This window comes from Nestor notabilis, unplaced genomic scaffold (assembly GCF_000696875.1).
Source record: "Nestor notabilis isolate BGI_N333 unplaced genomic scaffold, ASM69687v1 scaffold29069, whole genome shotgun sequence".
Classification (NCBI taxonomy): Eukaryota; Metazoa; Chordata; class Aves; order Psittaciformes; family Psittacidae; genus Nestor; species Nestor notabilis.
In genome coordinates, this window is record NW_009942828.1 from 52112 (window position 1) to 74463 (window position 22352).

At 41.5% G+C, this 22352-nt stretch overlaps 1 protein-coding gene across 1 annotated transcript in view; it reads right to left on the minus strand.

Moving 5' to 3' along the window:
• DCBLD1 (discoidin, CUB and LCCL domain containing 1) overlaps positions 1-21924 on the minus strand; it is a 36850-nt gene extending 14926 nt beyond the window's left edge. The window contains exons 1-6 of the mRNA XM_010021596.1: positions 21801-21924; positions 15062-15274; positions 5352-5489; positions 4751-4802; positions 3940-4012; positions 2125-2258 (exon numbers count right to left, since the gene is read on the minus strand). Coding sequence (XP_010019898.1) covers positions 2125-2258; positions 3940-4012; positions 4751-4802; positions 5352-5489; positions 15062-15274; positions 21801-21924 — 734 coding nt within the window. The remainder of the gene's footprint in view (positions 1-2124; positions 2259-3939; positions 4013-4750; positions 4803-5351; positions 5490-15061; positions 15275-21800) is intronic.
• Positions 21925-22352: the final 428 nt, after the last annotated feature.

The window sequence follows — 22352 nt, forward strand, 5'->3', positions numbered from 1 at the left end:
AGCGTGTAGGTACCCCAAGGACAGGGAAGCCACGCAGCTTCAGAAATACCTCTTATAAAAGCCTTTTTAAAGCATGAAATGCATTGGTTTGTTTTCTTAGCAAATAGGCCCACTGTTTCTAGGAACATTTTTTCATGGTTTCAAATGGATTCCCCTGCAGCCTCCAATTTCCCTCTCACAGGATAATGAGCTCACACCAGCAGTTCACTGGCTTCCAAGATAGTCCCAGCTCCCAAGAACAGCAGAAGCATCCCGGGAAGCACTGTGCTCACACTCCCATTCTCAAAATCTGTGCCATCTAGTTTGCAGGCATCCAACCGAGTATGAACCTGTTTACCTGTGGCTCCCTATGCAATCTGTAGAAAGCATCCTTGAGGCAATTCAGTCCCCTTGAGGTGTGCATCATGCTGGAGGAGTGCCTGCTACGCAGGAGAGCTGAGAAGCCTGCTCTCTTAGGGGCCTCTCTTAGGGTCCTTAGGGTGCTTTCTCAGGGGCCTCACATTAAATGGGCTAAATCCAAGCTCTGGAGGCTGGCTTCAGCCTGGAAGCACATGTTTCAGCTCTGCCTCAGGGAAATAGGAGTTTTCCCACTTGATGTAACAGAGAAAAGTTTGCACCTCTGTGGGTACTTCTATTATTCAATGTGAAATGTGTAGGATATCTTGTGAATAGCAACATTAAAAGGACACTTGGCAGTAAGGCAATGGGTTAATTATGCAAAGTGTTTGCATAATTGTACAGCCCATGTACATTTGCTACCTTATACACTTAACTCATTGCCCACTAGCTCTTGTACAGTGAAAAAAAGTACAAATGTGAATCCCAGCTGCCTTTCATTATAACATTTTATGTGCTACCGTCCGAGTTACTCCTTCTGGGTTTCTCAAGGATCATGAACATACGATTGTATGTAAACAGTTCTGTAACATCTTTAGATAAAGCACAAAATGTTTAATTTAGGGTTTCGCTATGCTGGTGTGTGTCATGGAAAGAATCTGTATTATTTGTTTTATTGAGGGGCTTGGTGCCTGAGCTGAGCTCTCAGTCCTGCTCTGCCTGAGACAAGTTTGTACTAATTTTCTTTGGCAATTAGCTTTCAAGAAAAATAGGAAATATTTAGGCTTCACAAGCCTTCAGCTAGTGGTCTACATCCTACCCAGCTTTGTATACTACAGTGCTGCTATATATAAAGCATTTCAATGTGTGCTGAAGTTTAAACACAGCAACAGACCAGATGAATGGTTTTTTATTTTTCAAAGAATGAATCCATGACTGTAAAATCATCAGGAGGGTGTGGAGAAATTATGGGGAAAGCAGGAAAAAAGTACAAAAAAGACACATTCCCTTAGCTGTCACAGGCTGTGGGACTGAGATTTCCCTTCCTACGAAACAAAAGCACCTCATGTAAAATCCAAATAACATTTGAAACTAAAAAATATAAAGTAACAGGAGTGACAGAGGCAGTTGCTGGAAGGGCTTACTGTGCTGGATAGAGATTAGAGGATTTATTTCTACTCCAACAACAGTACAATTAAAAGTCAGAAGATAAGTGGTAACTATAACACCCTTGCTATAAATATTCTAAAAGAGTAAAACTCTGAACATCACAAAAGCACAGTGTTTAAGAAGTTGTTTGTTAAATCCCCCATGGCTCAACAGCACTTTTCATTTGTTCACTTTTCCTAGCTTTTTTTAAACTTTCACATGGATTTATCATGATTTATTAGCACATCGATTAACGGTGTTTGTTGCAGAACATCATACTTCCATGTATCTGCTAACAAAGTAATTTGCAAATATGTTTTGGAAGGAACAGAAGGAAAAAAGAAGAAAATACCGCCCTACATGGTATAGAGCCACTGAAAACTTGGAACACTTTCCTATGTGATATTTCCTGCGATATCTAGTGCCAACACTATTTTAATAAATAGAATCATAGAATAGTTAGGGTTGGAAAGGACCTTAAGATCATCTCTAGAAACAAAGCCCAAAAGCCCCTAGACCCACACCTAACAGCTTCTCCTTCCAGAAAAGGCAACCCCAGCTGCTTCTGCTGGTCTGGGCAGAGAGCTGTGCCCCTGGGGCTGCTCCTGGAGCCAGCCCCCTAAGTGTGCTGCTACTCACTCATGCGAGGGGATGCCGTTGGCGACGACACCTTCATAGTGGCTGATGCCCTTCTGCTGGGTGACGCTGATCTGCCCGCCCAGCTCGTCTGCAATAACGCCTGCATGTATCGCCGACTTGCACAGCAGCGAGGTCTGAAAGGCAGAAGCCGGCAGAGGCCAAAGCTCAGAGGATCAGTCTGACAATCAGCTAATCCTTTCACTTCCAAGCTACTAAAACACAGGTGTTACAGCTCATAAACTCTGGCAAAGACTCCAGAGGTGTAAGAGGTGTGTGTGCGGGGGTGAAGGCAGAAGAGAAAGAACAGTAATCTTTGAAAAAAAAAAAAAGTTTCCAAAAGTCACCTTTCTTTTTCCCCCCTCTCAAATAAAAAAGCAAAATAATCTACTTCTGAGAAGGTGCTGCAAGATTTTAACCCAATAATTACTGAGTCACTCTTCAGGAAAACAAAGTCAAAGGCAAGGCCACTCTTCTTTTCAAAGAGAAAATGGTAATTACTTGATGGACTTGCCTGAAGGCAGACATATCTAATTACTGCGCCTTAGGATTTGAGTCTTGGCATACGTTAGGAGATTTGGCTATGTGTTGAGTAGCTGCAGCTCGGTTTTAAGTATAGCCCATTTGCCAGCATCTCAGGTGGGTAATGCTGAAAAATACAGTCAGGACAACTTGTGTGGAACCAGGTGGCAGTAACGTACCACTGGGGCTTGGGCAGAGCAGAGAAAGACCAGTGGAAAGGTGCAAAGGATACACTCCCAGGGGCTGCTGGCAGACATTGGTCTCATTCAAGCAGGCTCAGGTTGGGCTATGCTACGGGACAAGCTACACAAGCTGTCCCCCCCCAGGGAGGGCTGGGAGAGGGGGAAACACAAAGACAGCGGGTATCCAGGGGAACCCTGCAGGTTCTTTCCATCCAAAAAGCTGAATCCCCCTTAGCAATAGAGGGAAAATTTCTTTCAAAAATTCCTTAGCGCAGATAAGATCTGCATGAGGTCATGCCATGTGCTGCCTTTCTTTCTAATCACCCCAAGGAAAAGCAGGCATAACTCCAGCTAATGAGAATGTAAAGTGGCATTTCTTTGTTTCTTCAGCTCTGCCACTCTCCAGGCCAGAGTGGTGTGCTTGAATAACTGGATGAACAGGTTAAACGTGAACACTGACTTTTTGGAAACTCAGCAACTGCTACATCTGTGACAGGGTGGGATTTTACTTCAGCAGTATGATTAAACTTGCTCCATTGTGAGAGACAAAAAGATTTCACAGCCACGATGGGAGGAGAGTCCAGGGTGAGGGGCACAGAGAGGGCAAAGCACTGTGTGATACAAACTGTGGATAAATGCAACACTCAGGCAACTTCTTTGTTTTGAAGAACTAGCAGTTAGAACAACCCAAGAGGTTGGTAGTGATCAGTGGGAGGTGATTAGGCAGTGTATTTTATTTTCCTACTAGGGAAATGCACATAGACTGCAAACAAGTAAAAGCTGGAGTCGTAGGGATTTTTAGTACATCCATAAGCACTGCCTCAAGAAGCACAGACTTTATGCAGGCCTTTTCCAGAAAACCAGAAACCACAAGTCAGTAGGTGTGTTTGACAATCAGTGGACTTTGTTCTCGCACAATGGATCGGTCTGTTTGAAAAGTGTCCCCATGTGCTTATATACTGATAATATACTCATATACTGATAATAAAAGGTATATTTAACACAGCTGGGAGGAACTGCTGACAAAAGTCAAGCCATAAATGTTGAAACCCAGTTGTGTTATGTTTCTCTGTTCTGTCTTTACAATTTTTTCCTTGTTATCCTGTGCACTTACATCTCTGTATCCTTCTTCGATATTCCCAGAAATGTCACCTGCTATGTCTCTGCAGCCAGCAGGACAGTATCTGCTGTAGTGAGAGAAGAGAGGCTTGTTTAAAATACGAACTGTAGGGATGATACACAAAAACGAGCTCGTACAAAAAAATGCTCTCAGATCAATAAATATTTTAGCAGTAAGTTCTGGCTGGTGATCTGAGTCTAGGAGGTAAGTAAATGTGCCCTTGTGTTGGTGAGTGGATTGCACACAGCAGCACACAAAGAACCAGAAAAGCAGTTTTGCTAGGGCATTTCTGTTTTATTCTCTTGTTCTAGAAATGCTACCACACAAGTTTTCAGCAGAGCCCAGATAAGAAGCCTACATGCACATCCAGGCAGCAGCCAGAAGAGCACAATTTATTACCATTTCAAATCCTATCACAAAGTTCAAGGAACCAAGAAATTATAGCTTGTCCTCAGATAATCTTATATCAGCTAGGACGTGATCTGCTCTCAGGAGAAGCACTGGAATTTAAGGCTACTTTGAATTTCAAAGTGGAAACTCTTTTTACATATACCATGTATATGTATGCCCTAATGAGAACTGCTGAGAGCTCTGTAACTCCATTCCCTCATTTTTCTGGGCCACAGTCTTCCATTCTGTACTACTGCTTCTCACAACCAGGCCTTTGAGCATCAGAGCTCAAAAAATTTCACTTCTCCAGAAATCCGAGACTGTACTTGCCTTAAATGACATTTTTTGACAGTTGGAGCAGATGACAGATAGAGCAAAGCAAGCCAGAATGCAATGACCTGTAAACCCTCTTTACCTGTATTCAGCCTGTGTGTAGTGGTTTGCTCGTTCCAAACATGTGATTAAATCTGTGAAAAGTTTATAAATATCAATTCCCATTGCAGGATGTAGAAATACAGACAAATATTTGACTAAACATGAAATTACATTTAAAGATATCTCTGTATAATACTTAAAACAATTTTATTAAATATACAGCAACAGCTATGGTTTCCCCTCAACTACTCTTCTTACGCTTTATACCTTCAACAAAGTTGTACATACCCCCAGAGTATTAAATGTAGGAATCAAATCTTAATCTCTCCTATCCCTTCATCCTGTCACTGTGTGGTATATGCTGGCGCTCAGAATACAGTGGAGCTGCAAGGAAAAGGTACTAATTTTCTCTTTCACTGGGCCTGTATTGCAAATTATCTAGGTAAGATTTCAGCAGCTATTATACCTGGTTAATTTTACAACTGCTTCTTGCACACATGCAATTAGAAATATCATGGTACATGCTAATCTGGAAATATTTAGGATGAAACATTTGGGCTGAAGTCTATGTGTGTAGAGAAGATAATTAAATACAGGCGACCATGCCACTAATCCTTTACTACTGTTGGATTTCACTTTACCTGGATGATCACTACTGGCATAGGACAACAGAAAGCCTCGTCCTGACACGTGGGATCCACTCTCAAAGTGAATAGTTGCTTCATTGCTGTCCAGAATAATTTCTTTGGGGACAGGCATGATGTTACCACAATATGGCCCTACAGACAGAACAAAGAAGATTTTAAAAGTTTAGATGACATCATTAGGCTGGAATATTCTCATGATTAGCAAAGGGGTTCATAACACACTCATTCTCCTTCAGTACCAATCCAAATGTTGACAAAAGGGTTTTGGCTTCAGTCCTTTATGGGTATGAGCTCCAAAGTTACCCTGACAAGGAGTGGCCAGAATCCAATTGTCTCTCCATGGTAGCAATTCCAGCATCCACGTCTCTCATCACATAAGCCTTAAGAGGATGATTAATGCCCTTCGGCCTTTGAAGTGCAGCATGCTTACAACCAGCAGTAACTCATTAGAGAAAAGAACAGAATGTTCAAAAACAATCCAAGGGATCTACACAGGGTCCCCACAGATAATCTCTCCAGGCACATACAGCTCATGCTGCTGTAGCACAGCAGCCATTCAGGAAAGAGTAAGATCACAAACAGGGTACCTGACCCTCAAGAACCTGCGTGCTACAAGCCGAACTGTACTACAAGGCAGTATCACTTTAGTCAGAAAATTTCTTGATTTGTTTTCCCTTTAGAAACGTCGACAGTCCATCAAAGTCTACAGTTCAAATCTAGAGTTCTAAACAAAAAAAGAGAGGTAGAGGAAGGGGAAGAGGAAGAGAATAGGACAGGGAGACAAGAGCCTTGTGCTCACATTGATTTAGATAAGGGTTTTACAAGCTACAGACTGCAGAATCTTGGAACAGTTTTCGGGACACTCCTTTCTTGTGACAGCAGATGTGCCCGGGACTCTCAGTAATTACATTTGCTTCTTCAGAAGTCAGTTCCCAAGGGAGCTTTCTTTTGAGATTGCCACAGCCTTTGCTCTTGCCTTCTCTCACCACACCTGGGTGCAAACACTTGTCCCTGGCTGCACTCAGGCACAGATTACACAGAAAACCCAAAGCAGCTGGGGTACACTTTTTTGGAATTTACGAGGATCCTTACAATATAAACCACTAAGAAGAGAGTTTTGTAAAATGGTGAACAGTTTTTTTTTCCCCCAAGAGAAAAAACAAACAAGTCCCTGTAGAAGCCCTCAGCCCATCTGTTCTGGTGAGGTGAATGACAGCTTTTGCGTCCTAAAGCAAGTCCTTGGGATGAAAAGCGATCACTTTGATTTTTCCTAGACAACCTCATTTTATTGGTGGTGAATACAACTTGGAACTGACTTCTGAGGTACAAGAAATGACAGTAACAGCACGACACAAATTTGATGAACCCTTCCTAACAGGCTCCTGAGAGCATTTTCATTTTGCTTGATTCTCTTGAGGGGGTCTTTCCCAAATATTTCATTTGCCTTATAACAACTATAAGATCAGACCAATTGGAGCCAATGACAGCCAGTTGTCAGCAGAATTGAACAAACCAAAGAAGGAACTCTGTCTTTTGGCTTATAAAAATCATACAGCAAAGCAAGGCAGGCAGAGAAACAAGCAATGAGTGTGACATTTCCCTGGAGTACTCATGTGTTGAAAATGACTCATGACTTAGTCAGAGAAAACAAAGTCTATAAAAAGGGTTAAACAAATTGCTTAGGAAATGAACTTATCAAAAAGACAGCATCTGACACTGTGTCATACCAGACAACTGCACGAGTGATTTATTTGAGGTGGTCTTTTGTGTCAGATTGCAGTAGGAGAAGAAAAGTGCTAACTTAGATATTTTTTTTATCAAGAGATAGAAAGGGGAAGAAGACAAGAAGGCATGGCATTTCTTCAGAATAGAACATCTGAGAAAGCCATAGTCCTTTTCTTCTCTCAAGGATTGTCTCTAGATATGTTCTCACAAGTGCTCTTTGGCTTTCTCCCTCACAGCGATTGCCAGTGACCTATCTACTCTGCAGGTATAATTAAGATGGCTGATTCACTCAACCACACACTGGCTGGATCAGGGCTATGTGTCTCTTCCAGTAGCAAGTCTGCATACATTCCAGACAATTATACAAACAAATCACACATGTCACAAGCAAAACCAATAAAATACAAAAAAAAAAAAATAAAATTACACATAAAGCTGTATAATCCAAATGAAAGCAAAAATTCAGAAACAATCAGTTTAAGAAATCAGCAAGCAATGCCTAAAGACATATTTCTACCATTAAGTAATAAATCCAAGAAGGGTTACCAGGCTGTGGTTATCATCTGCCAAGAGCAGTTCTGGTGTACTGAGAGATTCCCACCAGTAGCTCAAAATTAAGGGGCCTAGGATTAATACACTTCCATACAGCAGTCCTCCACCTCCTTTAATGTTGTAAAGCCCGATAAAGGGTAGTCTTCCAGGCTCCCTGCATTTCAGCTTGTGGTTACTTCAATTAGATGCACTTTCTATATGCACGGTAGATTTGCTCTCCATTGATTTACCTATTACCTTGAATATCTACATTGTGAGATTTTATAGACATTATAAGATTAAAACCAATCAGCATCCGTAGATATTAGAATTCACCTGAAAACTGTATTTAGTAGACAGTATTTTCTGCTTGCAATTGAGGTGACAAAACACTACTTTATCGTCTGCTTTTAAAACTTTTTTATGCTCCCCATCTTCTTTGTCCATTTCACCTAGGATTTATTGATTTCCCCAGGCTGTCTATACGAATGCTGTACAACCACAGTGGAACAGAGAGATGATGGAGAAAGCCTTGGTTTATATCTGGTATGAAAACGTGAAACTTGTTTATAGGGCCCTCTTAACTTTTACTGCAGCATTTGAACTTCACTCTGGATAAATATTTAATTCCTAAGCCTGGGACTAAGCCAAAAGTTTTTTAAGATCCCTTTTGAGAACTGCCAGATCACGTTATCAGTTTTTCATCTTCTAATGTTAGTTGCGAGGTGGGTTGTTTTGCATATTCAGCTTGAAAAACAAGTCATGAATGCTGATCTCTCTCCCTGTTTCCTGTTGAAGTGACTCTGCTGGAGTTCTGCTGGGGTAAGCAGGCAGGATTTTTTTGTTTGTTTACTAAGAACAAAGAAAAGAGTTTAATTTAATAAACAGATATATTACATGTCATGAAACTGAGCAGGTGTTTTCCATATTCTAGTATTACTACACCTAGATGCCAGGGCCTTTTCTTCTTTCCATGTCTCGCTAACGAGTTGACCCAACCGTGGTTCCGTCTGTTAACTCCAGATTCCTTAATATTTAATTAATTAATTCTGTAGGAGAGCTATCAGGGGCCTAAGGATTTCAAATGTATCTAATTTAATATTCTCTATAATTACAGTAACATTTAATGCCTTTCATCCAGAACTTCTGATCTGTTGATATGGCTTAGGTGGCTTAAATTAAATACTTTATTTTGGAATCGCTGTCTCCAAGCAGTATTAACATCCTGCAAGACACATGGTAAATTGTCTCGTAGATATCCTTTGGCTGGCTCCTCTGGAGACTTAAGTGACTATTTTACGTGTTGTTTATTTTTTAAATGTTACCCATAGTCTGCTGCTTTTGTCTTTTTCATAATAGTGTTGTTTTGCAAATCTGATGATCTTTACATCATTGTCTGGTTTTATGAGGTCTAGTTTACTTCTACTGTCAACCAGGCTCTGGCATATTTCCTGAGATTGCTTTGTTGAATCATGTTCCTTTATTTTTTCCTACTTCCCTTAAGAAGCGCTGGGCCTAGAAGACTCTCTTCTCTCACACCAGCTGGCATGCCTACATGTTGTTTGTTTCTGTAGTTCTTAATCCTTTCTGCCTCTTCTCTAAGGCTTTTGCTTCCTTTTAAAAGCAATTATTTTCCGCTTTAGCTATTGCATGTCTGGTTCACTATGCCCATTCTGCTTTCAAATTCCTCAACGCCATTTGAAATCTGCAGTTTGACATTCACAGAGATCTTTAAGAAACTCAGGTTAGATATCAACTTATTATGCCTTCTGTTCAACAGAGAATCTTCTCCCATTTTTTCTGTCTTTACTTGCAGAGTAAATCATGGCTGGCGAGCAATGTGTAGCAGTGATCCCACAGATCTGCCTCTCCAGGATTACCCTTTCCTAATGCTTTTGTTTGGAGAAAATGTTTTAAATTGTGATCCTTATACTTAGTAGTCTTTTTGTTCAAATAAAGCATTCTAGAAGTACCTCAGTAGCTGGGGAAGGACAGAGGACACGATGAACTTGGATTATGCTTGCTCCACTTCAGAGCTAAAAACTCAGAGTGCAAGTCTTTCACAAACAGCTCACAAAAACAGCAAGGATCTGTTGTATGAAAACATCTGCATTCCTGAAATACATCTCCATCCCACATTTACACAAATGTTTCATTTTCATAAGCAGTAACTCTCCTCTCAGAGAGGAGAGATCATTTATGCTCCAACCCCGCATGCACAAGGGATAACCAGCATCAACCTGCAAGGATGTGCCAGGAGACAAAAAGTGCTGCTCTGTGTTCTTCTTTGCAGGACACAAGGTGATATTTAATACTCTGTACATATGAGTTGACAGAGTAGTCAGGATGAGGCAGCCTGGTTATTCAATGTATAACTCTGTGCAACACAGTCTGACCTCAGGCTGAGGGGTAGGCATTTCTTGGTTTAGGAAAAACAAATACAACATTCAGTAAGTGTTTCCAAAGGGTTACCAAAGATTGTGATAAAGGAAAGAAAAAGGCATCCAAGAAGAGTCAGGCTGGAGAAGTAATTACAATTTAAAAAGTGAGGATCTAGGCTACCTGCACAGGCTGTAAGTCTGCCTGCTTGACCTCAGATCCCTCACTTCTAACATGGCTGTGGTTTTTGTCAAAACCAAAGCAGCACAGTTAGGAACCATGAGTAAAGAACTGCAGCTGTTTAACAAAAACCACAGAAAAATACACAATACACTTTATGCAGCTAAGAGGGAAAAAAGAATTCACTTGATAAAACAAATGCAGGCATCTTTTGTTGCATAAATCTTTCCAAAGCTGAAACCTCAGGATACTGCCACCACTCAGGCGAAACCCAACTGTTTGAAGAGTTTTGACTGTTAAGAAACTACCCAACTTGATCTTCAGCGAGAACATGTCTGGGCATTTCCCTGGATTTCCTGAAATACCAGAAACAATACTGTAATAACAAGTTACCTTTGAGGGGCGAAAAAGAAACCTGGACACACCCTTTAGTCAAGCGAGACATGTATTACAATACATAATAAGGGAAGACTGGTTCAATGAATCCCCTCAAGTCATAATGACAGGTAGGAGGCATCCGAAGGCACTTGGTCTCCTGCACACCCACACACTCACACATGTGCACACACACATGCACACGCTCTCTCTGTAGCCATCACACATCAGTAAGTGCTCAATAACACTCTTAGCTATAACAACCCTTAGCAACTGGGTGCAGGGAGGAGAGAGTATTTTCAGTAATTTGTCTATTTCACACTAGTTACCAGCTCTAAATTATGCAAGAACAAGTTAACTGCACTAACTCTCCAAATTATTACTAGTCACTCAGCAGATCTGACATCCACCCCAGAGGAACACATCAACCTCCTACTGACTGCAAGTGAATGGAGAAGTAAGTAGGCACTTATCTCTTCCTTTAATCTCTCTTCAGTCAAGACTGATGATCGTCTCACAAAATTGAGGGAAAAAATACTAAGCCATTAGTGGGGGAAAGAGAGGGAAAAAAAATCAAGAAAAAAGGGTCTAAAGACATACAGAAATCTGATAAAAACATGAAAAGAAGCTGACTAAAAGCAGTTCCTGTCAAACTTTTACAACATTTATATTACACCTTCATAAGTAGTGCAAGTTTTGTTCTTGAGAACTACAGGGCCAACATGGTTAATCTTGTTTTCACATATCCCTTTAACTAATTAAAAAATCAGAAGCTCTTATTCAGAGCTCAGTTATTTTTAATATGCTCAGATAATGCAATTAACTTGAGAAGAAAAGCATTTCAGTAAAGGTTGCACCTTGTCTACAGCAAGAGATCGTGCTTCATGTTAAATTTTTATTCTAGATTACTTTTGTGGGATAGGCCCCCCTATATTTTCATCCAGTGCAAAGCCATACCTTTGTAATAGAACATGATCTATTTATTTCTTTTAGACACAACATGTGCAAAGCTGTGCTAATATTTAAAGGTTTGTCAGACAAAGGTGACTCAGTTTCACAAAAACTGGTGTTAGACTACCTCTCCTGACTGGTGATTAATATTTTCACATTTGTCTGGATACAGTTTGGAAGAACAGGCTTGCTACAGTTTCCTTCCTCCAGTGAACACTGAAGAAACATTCTGCGGAGTAGTAACCCACAGTGTTCAGCCACTTTGTGTCTCCAGTTTTAGAGCTTCATTAAGATTACTTAATGACCATCTTTTGATTGCAATGTTGGAGAAATCTAAATGCAGTGGCTGCCTTCACAGGTCCATCAAAGCTGAGAAGTATTAAAGGTGAGAACCGTAGCGTCACATTAGTGTCCCAGTTGAGCAGGGAGGCTTCAATAGATCTGCATACACAGCAACGCTACATGCTTTGCTAGGATGGAATTAGATTTGTAATACCCAGCCTACAAAATCTGAGGAATGCCCTAAACTTAATAAAACTTGCATGCAAGTGGTCTAATCTGTAGTCACTGACCTACAAAAGTGAAGAAATCAATGTTACGGCTAACATAAATCAATTAATCCATTCATTTGTATATAACAGCTTTCCCTTACTGCATAGAATATAATACCCCAACCACAAATTGAGTTACTTGTGCTGTATTGCATGAATCCCAGCAGAAGGTTACAATGATGTAAAGACAACATGTGGGAGAAATCTGAAAGGAAAACAATACTTTGCCATCTGAAAACTTGTTTACACTAATATTATATTTACACGCATAATCTAGTGTTTTGCCTCTGACGAATCTTCTACGCTTCAGATATACTCCTCAATAGATGTTTATAAGCATACTGACATTCACTCTATTATCTTCTGTAGGGGTGAAGAGATTGGCATGGTATTTAAAATATATTTCCCTTTGGACTTTATTGTCTTATAATTGCAAACCTGTTAAATAAAGAGCAAAGTCTACTTGGTTAATATGAAATATGAATAACATTCACAGTGCCAGCTTTCATATTTAGCTCTTTAGGTGTTCCTTTTTAAACCCAGGTCAAATACAGAAAACACGCAAAGATTAGTTTTTAATTGCTCAGATGTTTTCAAGGCCTGCAAAATCTTTTCAGCTCTCCACCATCCTATGAAAGAATTTTGATGGCAAAGGTCAGTATATTCTTGGCCAAAGGGAAGCTGTTGACCTGCCTGCAGATGGGAGGGTTTTGAAGGGGAGATCTGAGCTCAGAAGCAGCTATATAAAAGGACACTTAACAGCCTGAACAGTGCTTACTTACAGATCTTCTTTTCCTTACATAAATGCATAGTAAAAGTCAGAGCTATAGCAAAACTGTTGAAACAATTGAAATTCATATATGAGATCAGAGTTTCCCTGTGTCTTTTAAAACACAAATAATATCACAATTGTATGCATATAGCACTATTTCCACGTTGTCCTGTACAGGTTTACCTGAAGAGATTCTGTAGGTATTCTAGTGGGAAAGTCTACAGCGAGCTGCAGACCACAAAAACCATTACAGATGGTATGTCTGCCTAAGCCATAAAACTTGTTTAATCAGATAGGAGCAAAATCTGCTAATTGTGCAGTTCGTTACTGAGAATGCAAATTATAATCCACATGCATCAGACATTGCCAATCAGGTCTGAAAATGGGTGTGGGAATACTTTAAAGAAATTCATTATATGGATTTGATTGCATAATACACAGGTATTCTATGCTTAGAGGCTGAGTAACTGAAGGACTGTACTATGTGAAGATGTCTTCAGGCTGATGTATAAGGAGCCAGAATTTCAATCAATGTGCAAGCTTATTTTTTCACTTCAGAAAAAAATATATTTATTTATCCTTGTTTCGTAGAAAAGTCTTTGATTAGAAATGTCAAGATAGCATCAATAAAAACTATTCGAAGATGTGATAATGCAATATTAAACACCTATCTCTTACTGCCAAGTACAGACAGATTACTTTAGGTGAACACAACTCATTACTTACAGTTCTGAAATGAATCATAGACTGATTTGGGTTGGAAGGGACCTTAAAGATCATCCAGTCCCAACCCCCCTGCCATGGACAGGGACACCTTCCACTAGATCAGGTTTCTCAAAGCCCTGTCCAACCTGTCCTTGAACACTGGCAGGGATGGGGCATCTACCACCTCTCTGGGCAACCTGTTCCGGCATCTCACCACCCTCACAGTAAAGAATGAAGTAAACAACACAAAAAAATCCCAGCACACACTAGCAGAGATGTTCCTTATGTCTCAAATCAAGCTGTGTGCAAGGCTTAGATATCAACGTGTCACTGCCCACTCTTAGTGAAGCTCTTTCGAAATGTAATACCTCCCCTATGAGAACAATAATTACCTTTACCTTGGTTTGGGAGCAAGGCTTTAATACCTCACTTGATCTTATCTTACAGGATGAGTAATAGGTCTATCATGCTCATGAATGAAAGGCAATCACTCGTCCCTACTACTAAGACATCTTATGAGTCCTCATCTTAGGCAAACCACTCACTTTACTGAGCTAAGCAGTGAGCTGAGTGAGCTGGAAAACCTGCAAAGGCCCTGTGTAGTTCATCTGTTCACTGTCTTTTCCCACTGAATCCTTTCTGCTTGGTAAATCCCATACAGCACATTCAGACTCTGCTGACTGAAGGGCTACAGTCTGCTCCCAGCAGGCAAAATTTCACCAGCTGTTGATTCATGAGTTTATTCCTGCATTGTGGAACTCTAGCAGCCCTGAATTTTAATTGGACTTCTTAAAAAAGGGCACACCAACTTGAAAATCAGTTTGACTCTTCCAGAAAGAGCAGATCAAAAGTTTCAGCAACAACTGGCTGGGAAAACTGCTTTGAGGAAGGCCCCGGGTTCTCCCTGGGGAAGATCCTGTTGTCATTATGATTGTTTTAAGTGTACAGCTACAACAGATTACTGACTTATCTTCCTGTGCAAATCTCTTACAGGAGTGCAGACCAGCTGTGCGCATTTAATATCTGCAAGTATTAAAGCCTGTACATCAGCAAAGGTTATCAGTATTTAATAGCTAGCAATAATAGAGGTTATCTCCTCTCTGAGCCCTGAACTAGGAAATAGAGACATGCAGGCTCGTTGACTCCAGTTTCTCATCTTGTCTCTGCCTAGTTCGTGAGCTAGCTCTTCCCCTGACCAAGAAGGGTACAGGGCTCATATAGATCCACATATTTGCTATACCAAAGCTGCGATAGTACAGCTCCACAGGTCTGAGGGCAGAGCTCTCAAGTAGATGTGGCAGAGCTGGGCACAAGCCCCTGTGGCCTCTCTGCAGTGCAGCATGGCAGCACCCGCAGCCTCTGCAGAACAACATACGGTGTGAGGCGCAGTGTCCTCCCATACTGAGAACAACACACTTGGATATGAACAGGAGGAGGAAAGGACAAAGGCTGACATTTCTTGCATTTTGCTGAGCTGGCTTTTAGTCACACTTTTAACAGTTCATGCATTGACCACCGTCTTATCTTTTACATACCATGCAACGTTGAAGAGCTCTGGATGGTAAGGTAGCTGGATTCGCATTTCTGTGATTCAATATCCAGGTCTCCAATTTTTAAGATGAGGCGTTTTCCAAGAGGCACTTGGATTTTCTTTTCACAAAGAGTATAGTTTGGGTATGTCCCAGGATAGTTCTTGGATGCCAGGGTCCCACTGTCTTGATACATCACCATGTGTCCACATCCATCCCCTGCCGTAGGAGAAGAAACAAAGAAGAGAAACGAAACGTATTACTCAACAAAAAAAATGTATAAGAAAATACTGGTCACATAATCGTGTCTCATGTGTGCCTCCACCTTTTAAAAAAGTATTTTTTAACACTCCACGTCAGTTACGCTGCTGTGGGAACATAAGTAACTAAAATAAACACAGTCATATTTCTCTTGTAAAGCAGTAGAAAGGAGGGCTGGAAACACTCATGTTTCCATGTATTTGATGGTCCTGTACAAAAGGAGTCTCTCTGGCTTTCTGTTTTACAGCCAAACCTTACTGAAACTCTGAAGATGCACTTCCACATATAATAGGTAGGATCCTTCCTTAAATAGTTTTATCCCAATTATCATTCTGCATTTTATTTCCATAGAAAGAGCCATCAGAGAGAGGGTAACTGAATCACACATGAAAACACAGACACAATTTAACTATGTAGTATCACAGACCTGACTCATCTTACTTTCTTGTTGGATTTCTTGTGCCACTGGCACAACAGAAAAAGTGCAGGAGAAAAAGCAAAGACACAAGAGGGGCTTCAAAAGTGGGATGTGCATTGTTAATGGTATGTAGGTTACTCCACTGTAGGTGAGTATAGGTGCCTGCAAAGTGTGTTTTTGAGGCACTGTGTAGGAGGAGCCTTTCCTTGGTGGAGAGGTACCTGAGGAGCAGCTGCAGCAGAACGTATGACAACAGGAAAAGGTGCATGGAAATACATGAGGGGATGTGGGGACTGACACAGAAAACAGGAAGCATCCAGGGAGGGGAAGGAAGCAGGTATCAGATAAGAGACCTTGACTACTAAAGGAAGCAATTTTTACTGAACTATTTAAAAGTGTGCTAGTAACTTATAACGTATATGTTAAAGATGAAACTATTTCATTCTGCTGAATCTTTCAAATAATGGTAACTATTATAACAGTGGAACTAGTGCCATATGCATATAACTGGCAATCCTGTTTTCACTCAGTTAGGCCATAAGCACTCTTTACATGGGAGTCTTGTATACTGCTATCCTTCATCAGTGCAGGACTGAAGCTGGTCCTGGGAGCATTAATAAAATAAAGAATCTTGGAGAGCTGGGAATTCACAGTGTTCACTTAACCCAAAATTTTACTTTGGGGGATATTTTGTTTGAACTGTTTTGGTCTGTGCATTTTAATTACTATTTGAATTTCTTTCCACGATCACTAGGAAACAAAGTTAAGGTTTGATAAGATTATTTAAAGATGAACAACTAGAAATGAAGTGTTTATAAAGAAGCGTGCCACACTGGTGGTTGGGGGAGAAGTGGCATGCTGTGAAAAGATAAGCTCCAAGCTATCAAACTCTGACTTGCTACTATATAATTACAGGGCCATTTCATCCAAATCACTCAACCACTTTTTCACAAACAACAGCATTTATTTTGAAGGTTTAACATTATTACTAGCTTTGTTGCCTGCTATTTAATTTTGTTGCAGGTTCATGCTTCGAATAGAGGTGAACAGGAGACATAGATCCAAAATTGTATCAACATAAAACATATTAAATACATTTTTTCGGATCTCCTTGTTCACATGCTTTAAAAAACATCTGTTGTCTAAGCTTTTTATCCAGTGTATTGATTTCAGAATGCACAGGAAAATACTCAAGATGAAAGGCAAACTGGTCTCTTGAGCAAATCATCTTTTAATGGAAACTAAAAAAAAAAGAATATGAGGAGCAGTAAAGTATAAGAGCTATCAACCTTCTGAATCCAGGGAGGGGTCACAGAGGTCCAGGTAGTGTAAAACCAGATTGCTTCCAGCACAAGACAGGACAACCTTGCTGCTTGTGTAGCCAACTACCATGTAGTGAAAAATAACTGCTCATGACCTTTAATTTAAACTGCATGTTTCTAACTGTAAGTACTTACTTTAGCTGGGCTGATGAAAATGAAGTAATTGGAGCTTGGTTTGCAACTGATCCTTATTGGAAAAGGGAAAACAAAGGGAAAAGTTACACAACCACAACCAAATGTCATGGGGATGAACACCTTAAAATGAAAAGTCTAGTGTTCACATAGACTTCATTTTGCTGGGCTGTGTTCTGGCCTGTGTCACCTTGGTACAAACCCAAGGATCCTTTGTGGTATAAAACACCTCAAAAAAGGACATCACTATCATGGTAGGACCCTGACAACTGTCCAGGTCACGGAGCATTATATTTCTGCAGAAAGTAAACTGGCAAAACTGTGACCCAGAGACCTCAGCCTGCCATCCTCCTCTGTCGAGGTTACATGAGGTTGTGTTCCCAGGGAAACTCCTTTCCTGAAAACCTGCCTCTGAGTCAGTGTTGGAACCTATTAACGCCAGAACATCTTTTGAGCTAAGAAAGCACAAATGCTATTTTTTGTCTTTTCGCTGGTGGAGCATGGTCATTCAAACACTCCAGATGATGAGAGTGAAGCACAGCATCATGCTACACCTGCAGCGTGCCTCGCTGCCTCTTGTTCTGTCTGCCTGCCTCAAAGGAAATGGTCATGAAAAAAGCTTGTTCCCCACAAGAACTGAAAAAATGTCCAAAAAGTCAGACAAAGTCCTAGTAACTATTTCTTCTTACAGAGAAGTCTGACTGCAACTCTAGATATTGAGTTTTTCAGCATAATTGTCAGAGCAAAGTAAATCTTACACTAAAATTTGCTGGCAAATGCACCCTAGGGAAGGAGTCTGAAGGTATAGAAGGAAGGTAGAATAAAACTCAGGATCTGATAATTCATTCAAAGAAAAAATTTATAGAATCATAGAATGGTTTGGGTTGGAAGGGACCTTAAAGATCATCTAGTTCCAACCCTCCTTCTATTGGCAGGGAATGCCTTCCACTAGACCAGGTTGCTCAAAGCCCTGTCCAACCCAGCCTTGAACACTCCAGTGCCTCACCTCAGAGTAAAGAATTAATTAATTAATAGAATGATTAAAGATTCAATGACTAAATTCGTAAAAAACTTACAAATTTAACCGCACTGTATACCAAGAGCTCAGACATGGAGGCAAATTGTAAGGAATTCAAAATGTATCCCTGTTCACATTTTCAAATGAAAAATGTGAGCAGTATGACCATTAGTTTTGTTCTTATCATTATTTTCCACATGAGATTTTGATTTTCAGTACAAATATACTGCCCAAACATCAAATACATCGAGTTTAAACCACAATGGATTGTCCTTATGAAAACCACGGTTTAAATACCTGATGTCACAGTCTTTTCTATAGGCACTACTCTTCTGGCTGGAAATATGCGTATTCAACCAGTCAGTTTGACACAGAATTCCTTGCTAGCACTACGTTTTCACTTAACATTACTTCTGAGAACTGCTTTCTATCACCCCATTTGGCAAGAAGCTGGCAGCCTTGCCTCAGACATCCAGGTTTCGTCACTTCTCACTGGACGGGAGCAAAGCAAAATATTTGAGCACAAGGTATTCAGCAGCCAGAAAGTCTAAACATGCTTAGATTTAATAAAATTTCTCCTCAGCACCAGGAGTTACTACAGGCACATCAAACATGCTTTGTAAACTGGATTCCCATGGGCATTTGAATCAAGATCAAGATCGTGGTTTCTGGATCGTGGGCGCCTGCCTGTTGGCTTATACACACGTTGCACCAAAGATCACACACTGCTGGAATTAAGGCTGTTTACCACAGATAAAAATAGTCTCCTATGGCAGACAATGGAGATAACTCCCCAAGAAGCGAGAACCACGACCAACACCTTCTGCCATGGCGGCAAGCACGCTGCTTGCACCTTGCCCACATTCACACAGTGCACGCATGTAAAATCAAACCTGAGACCCAGCCAGAAGACACTAGTGCATGTGCCTATGGAAAGGACAGGAGGAGGTGCCAGGTGGTACCATTTCCCATCCTCAGACACATGCATTGTGAACGTGCATAGGACAAGGTGAAAGGGTATCTCTAAGCAGCTGCACCTGGGCTGGGTCTGGCTGTAGCTGCTGGCTCATGGGCAAAAGGGATCTGACCTGCCCAGTAAGGATGTAGGTGGTGAAACTGATGCCCACAGACAAGCTCCACCCCACACCATGAACTGCCCTGGCCACCCCCAGACAGATACTGTAGCTTTAGGAAAACAGTGGTGGTCCCAGAAGCAGCAGAGTTACAGGCCTGCTTCCTTCAGGTACCCTCCTACCACCCAAAATCTCCTGGCTAGGCTGTCTCCTCCCATTGCTTCCCAAGCCCAGTGCACAAGCCAAACTCTGGCCTCTCCTGTCACTTCTCTGCTCCTCAGGCTTTTCCACGCCCTGCTCATACGCACAAGTGGATATGCGCGGTGCTTTTATCCAAGCACTCAGCACATTGCCCCCGAGTTAGGGAAGAGGTTTCCATGGGCTGCACCTTTCACAGGACGTATTTATGCCGCCAACTACAAAATGGTTACACAGCATGGTATCAAAGTGCGCTTTCAAAAGCATTGCTACAGTATCCTGGCAGCAAACAGCTGCCTTTTTCATCCTGATTCACCCTCACGAAGCAATTAATAACTGACTTGGACTCACTCCAGTGCTAAATACATGTTATACCTAGGCGTGCTCACACAGAGCCAGCGGGTTCCTGCCCTCTTCCACCCTGTCAGGCAACAGCATTTCTCTCTCAGGCTCTCTGCCTACAGACTCCTGCTACCTGCTACCCCTCAGCTGCCAATCTCTTCCCATCAGGACAAGGAAACGTAAAGCAACCTCATTTCTCTCTCTGTCTCCTCTCCCAGTCTGACAGCCCTTTGCTTGCCCACCTTCATGCTGGCTCTCAAGACAAGGTGTGCTCCCCTTACCCTGCATGGAGGCTAGGAAGCAGAGCCAGTGGGGGGCTGCTGGCCTGTCCCTTCCTTCCCACTTCTCCTTGCCTTGAGAGGAGAGAGCAGAAAACTAAGTCTGAATACCCAAATTTTGGATTCAGCCAAAAATCAGTGTTTTCTGAAGAGCCACAGCTGCAAATGGATACAGCCAAAGTGGAGAGAATGCCACTGAGTCAAGGGTACTGCTTTGTGAGCTCTGATGAGAAGCCCCATGAGGAGAAATGAGATTAGTCTTGTCTTCCACATTGCTCTCCCTGAAGTAATAACTCCACTTATTAAAAGACGCAGTAATAACTGAGTCAAGAAGGAATTCTGGGCCTGTGTTGAAAGAAGATTTGTGTTATGCATAAGAAAAGATAAGTATCTAAGACAGAAATCAACTCTTCCCAGTCATACCTGTGCCCTCCCTGCTCATGTGGGACAGGAGAAAAGACCAGGAAAAAAGCCAAGACATTTTGCCAGGTGCCATCCAAATCCATTGGTGTGGTCTGACAACATGAGGTGTTCATACAGCTACTCTAATATCCATTACTAACAAAATCGTGCACACTGCAAACACGAATGGGTTTGTACCTTCACTGCTTTCTGAGGTGATGGAGTAAAACCCAGAGTTAAGTGTTTCATCTCTAACCTCTCCACTGCCAAACCTGGGTCAAGAGCATCAGCTCTTTACTGTGCCATTATAATGGAAGAGAGAGACCACCATACAACCACAACCTAAACCTGTCACTTCTCCAGAGAACGATGAAGATGTCAGACCTCAGTGCTTTTCCTGGCAGTGGACTCAAGCAGGTAACAAAACCAAAGAGCGACATCATGGGCCTGAGGCATTGCTGGGCAGGCAAGTATCCCCAGTCATCCTTTCTGGTGGCACCGGGGTCCAGAGCTGCAGGCGTCATGGGGGACAGAACGGGTGGGGGTGGGCATGCATTTGAGGATTGCACAAGCCACGAATTTCAGGGCAGATGCCATTTGCACCAGCTGAGCAGCTGGCTGAGCCCTGCATCTACAGAAATATATAAATCCACAGCAGAGTTTTTTTCCTTTCTTTTTCTCTTTTTTCTTTTTCCTCCCCCAGGAGCCCAGCCTTACATTCATCACAGTGTTCTGTGAATATAGCAGAAACTATCTTCAAATACTAAAAGAAACCACTGAGAATGAAGGCAAGTCTGTAACCATCTGAAAAAAAACGACTGCGATTTTTTCATGGGCTTTAAATTAATATTAATATTTTTTCAAGGGAGGAAGTCCCTCACTTTGCAGGAAAAATAAACAGTGTGCAAACTTTTTCTTTGAATTGCATTTTCATTTGCTTGACTCCATTAGGTTCCCAGGAAATATTCTAATCCCTGTGCTGCAGCAGTTCCTCAGGACACCCATTTTTCTGCCCAAGCTAACCAAGCAGTGGCTGGAAGGAGGGCCAAGAGTAGGAAAGGAAGGTAAAGCAGCAGTAGAAACAAAGGAACATTGTGGAGTGCTGATTTCATTGCCCAAATTATTTACTTACCAACTTCAAAGGGATGCAAAAGGAGAAGGAGGTCAAACAAACCACAGTGTGTTTTCCCTCCTCTTCACAGACATTATTTACTGTAATGTCCCTCTTAAAGGAGGAATGAGAAAGCAGCAAATGGTCTCCCATTGGTTCCGCAGTGGTTCCATAGATCACAAATTCCCACCCCCCTGCCGGTCAGGCTGTGGCTGGGCGCCTGCTTTCCTCAGGGTGTCCCCTGCAGCCAACCTCAGGAGATGCTCCACTTCAAACATGCAAGAAGCTATTTTGGTAACCACTTTGATCGCCATGGTCAAGTACAGAAAAAAGTCCGTGACAACCATTCCAAGTGTCTTATCTAGCCGAGTAGCTTACATCCTTACTCTCGATTTTCAAAGTTGAAGAGGTTTTTTAGCAATTGCAGGCACAGTCATATATGCCAGTAGTCAGGGAAAACATTCCAGCTGTGCTGGCCTACACAGCAGTGACTGCAGGATTCCCACAACCAACCTGGGCAGCCTTTACTATCCCAGAAGCCTCTCACCTTTGCAGAAGTTTGCAAAGACAAAAACTTTGTAAGATCTGAGATTTTATTTGTTTAGCTGATAAAATGTCAAAAAAAAAAAAAAAAAGACAGAAATGACACACTGAAACTCTTCCAGTTTCACTGTATCCATAAAGGCTCAATTCATTTCACTGCTTAATCAAATAACTTTCTGCAGAGCAACCATCTCATCTG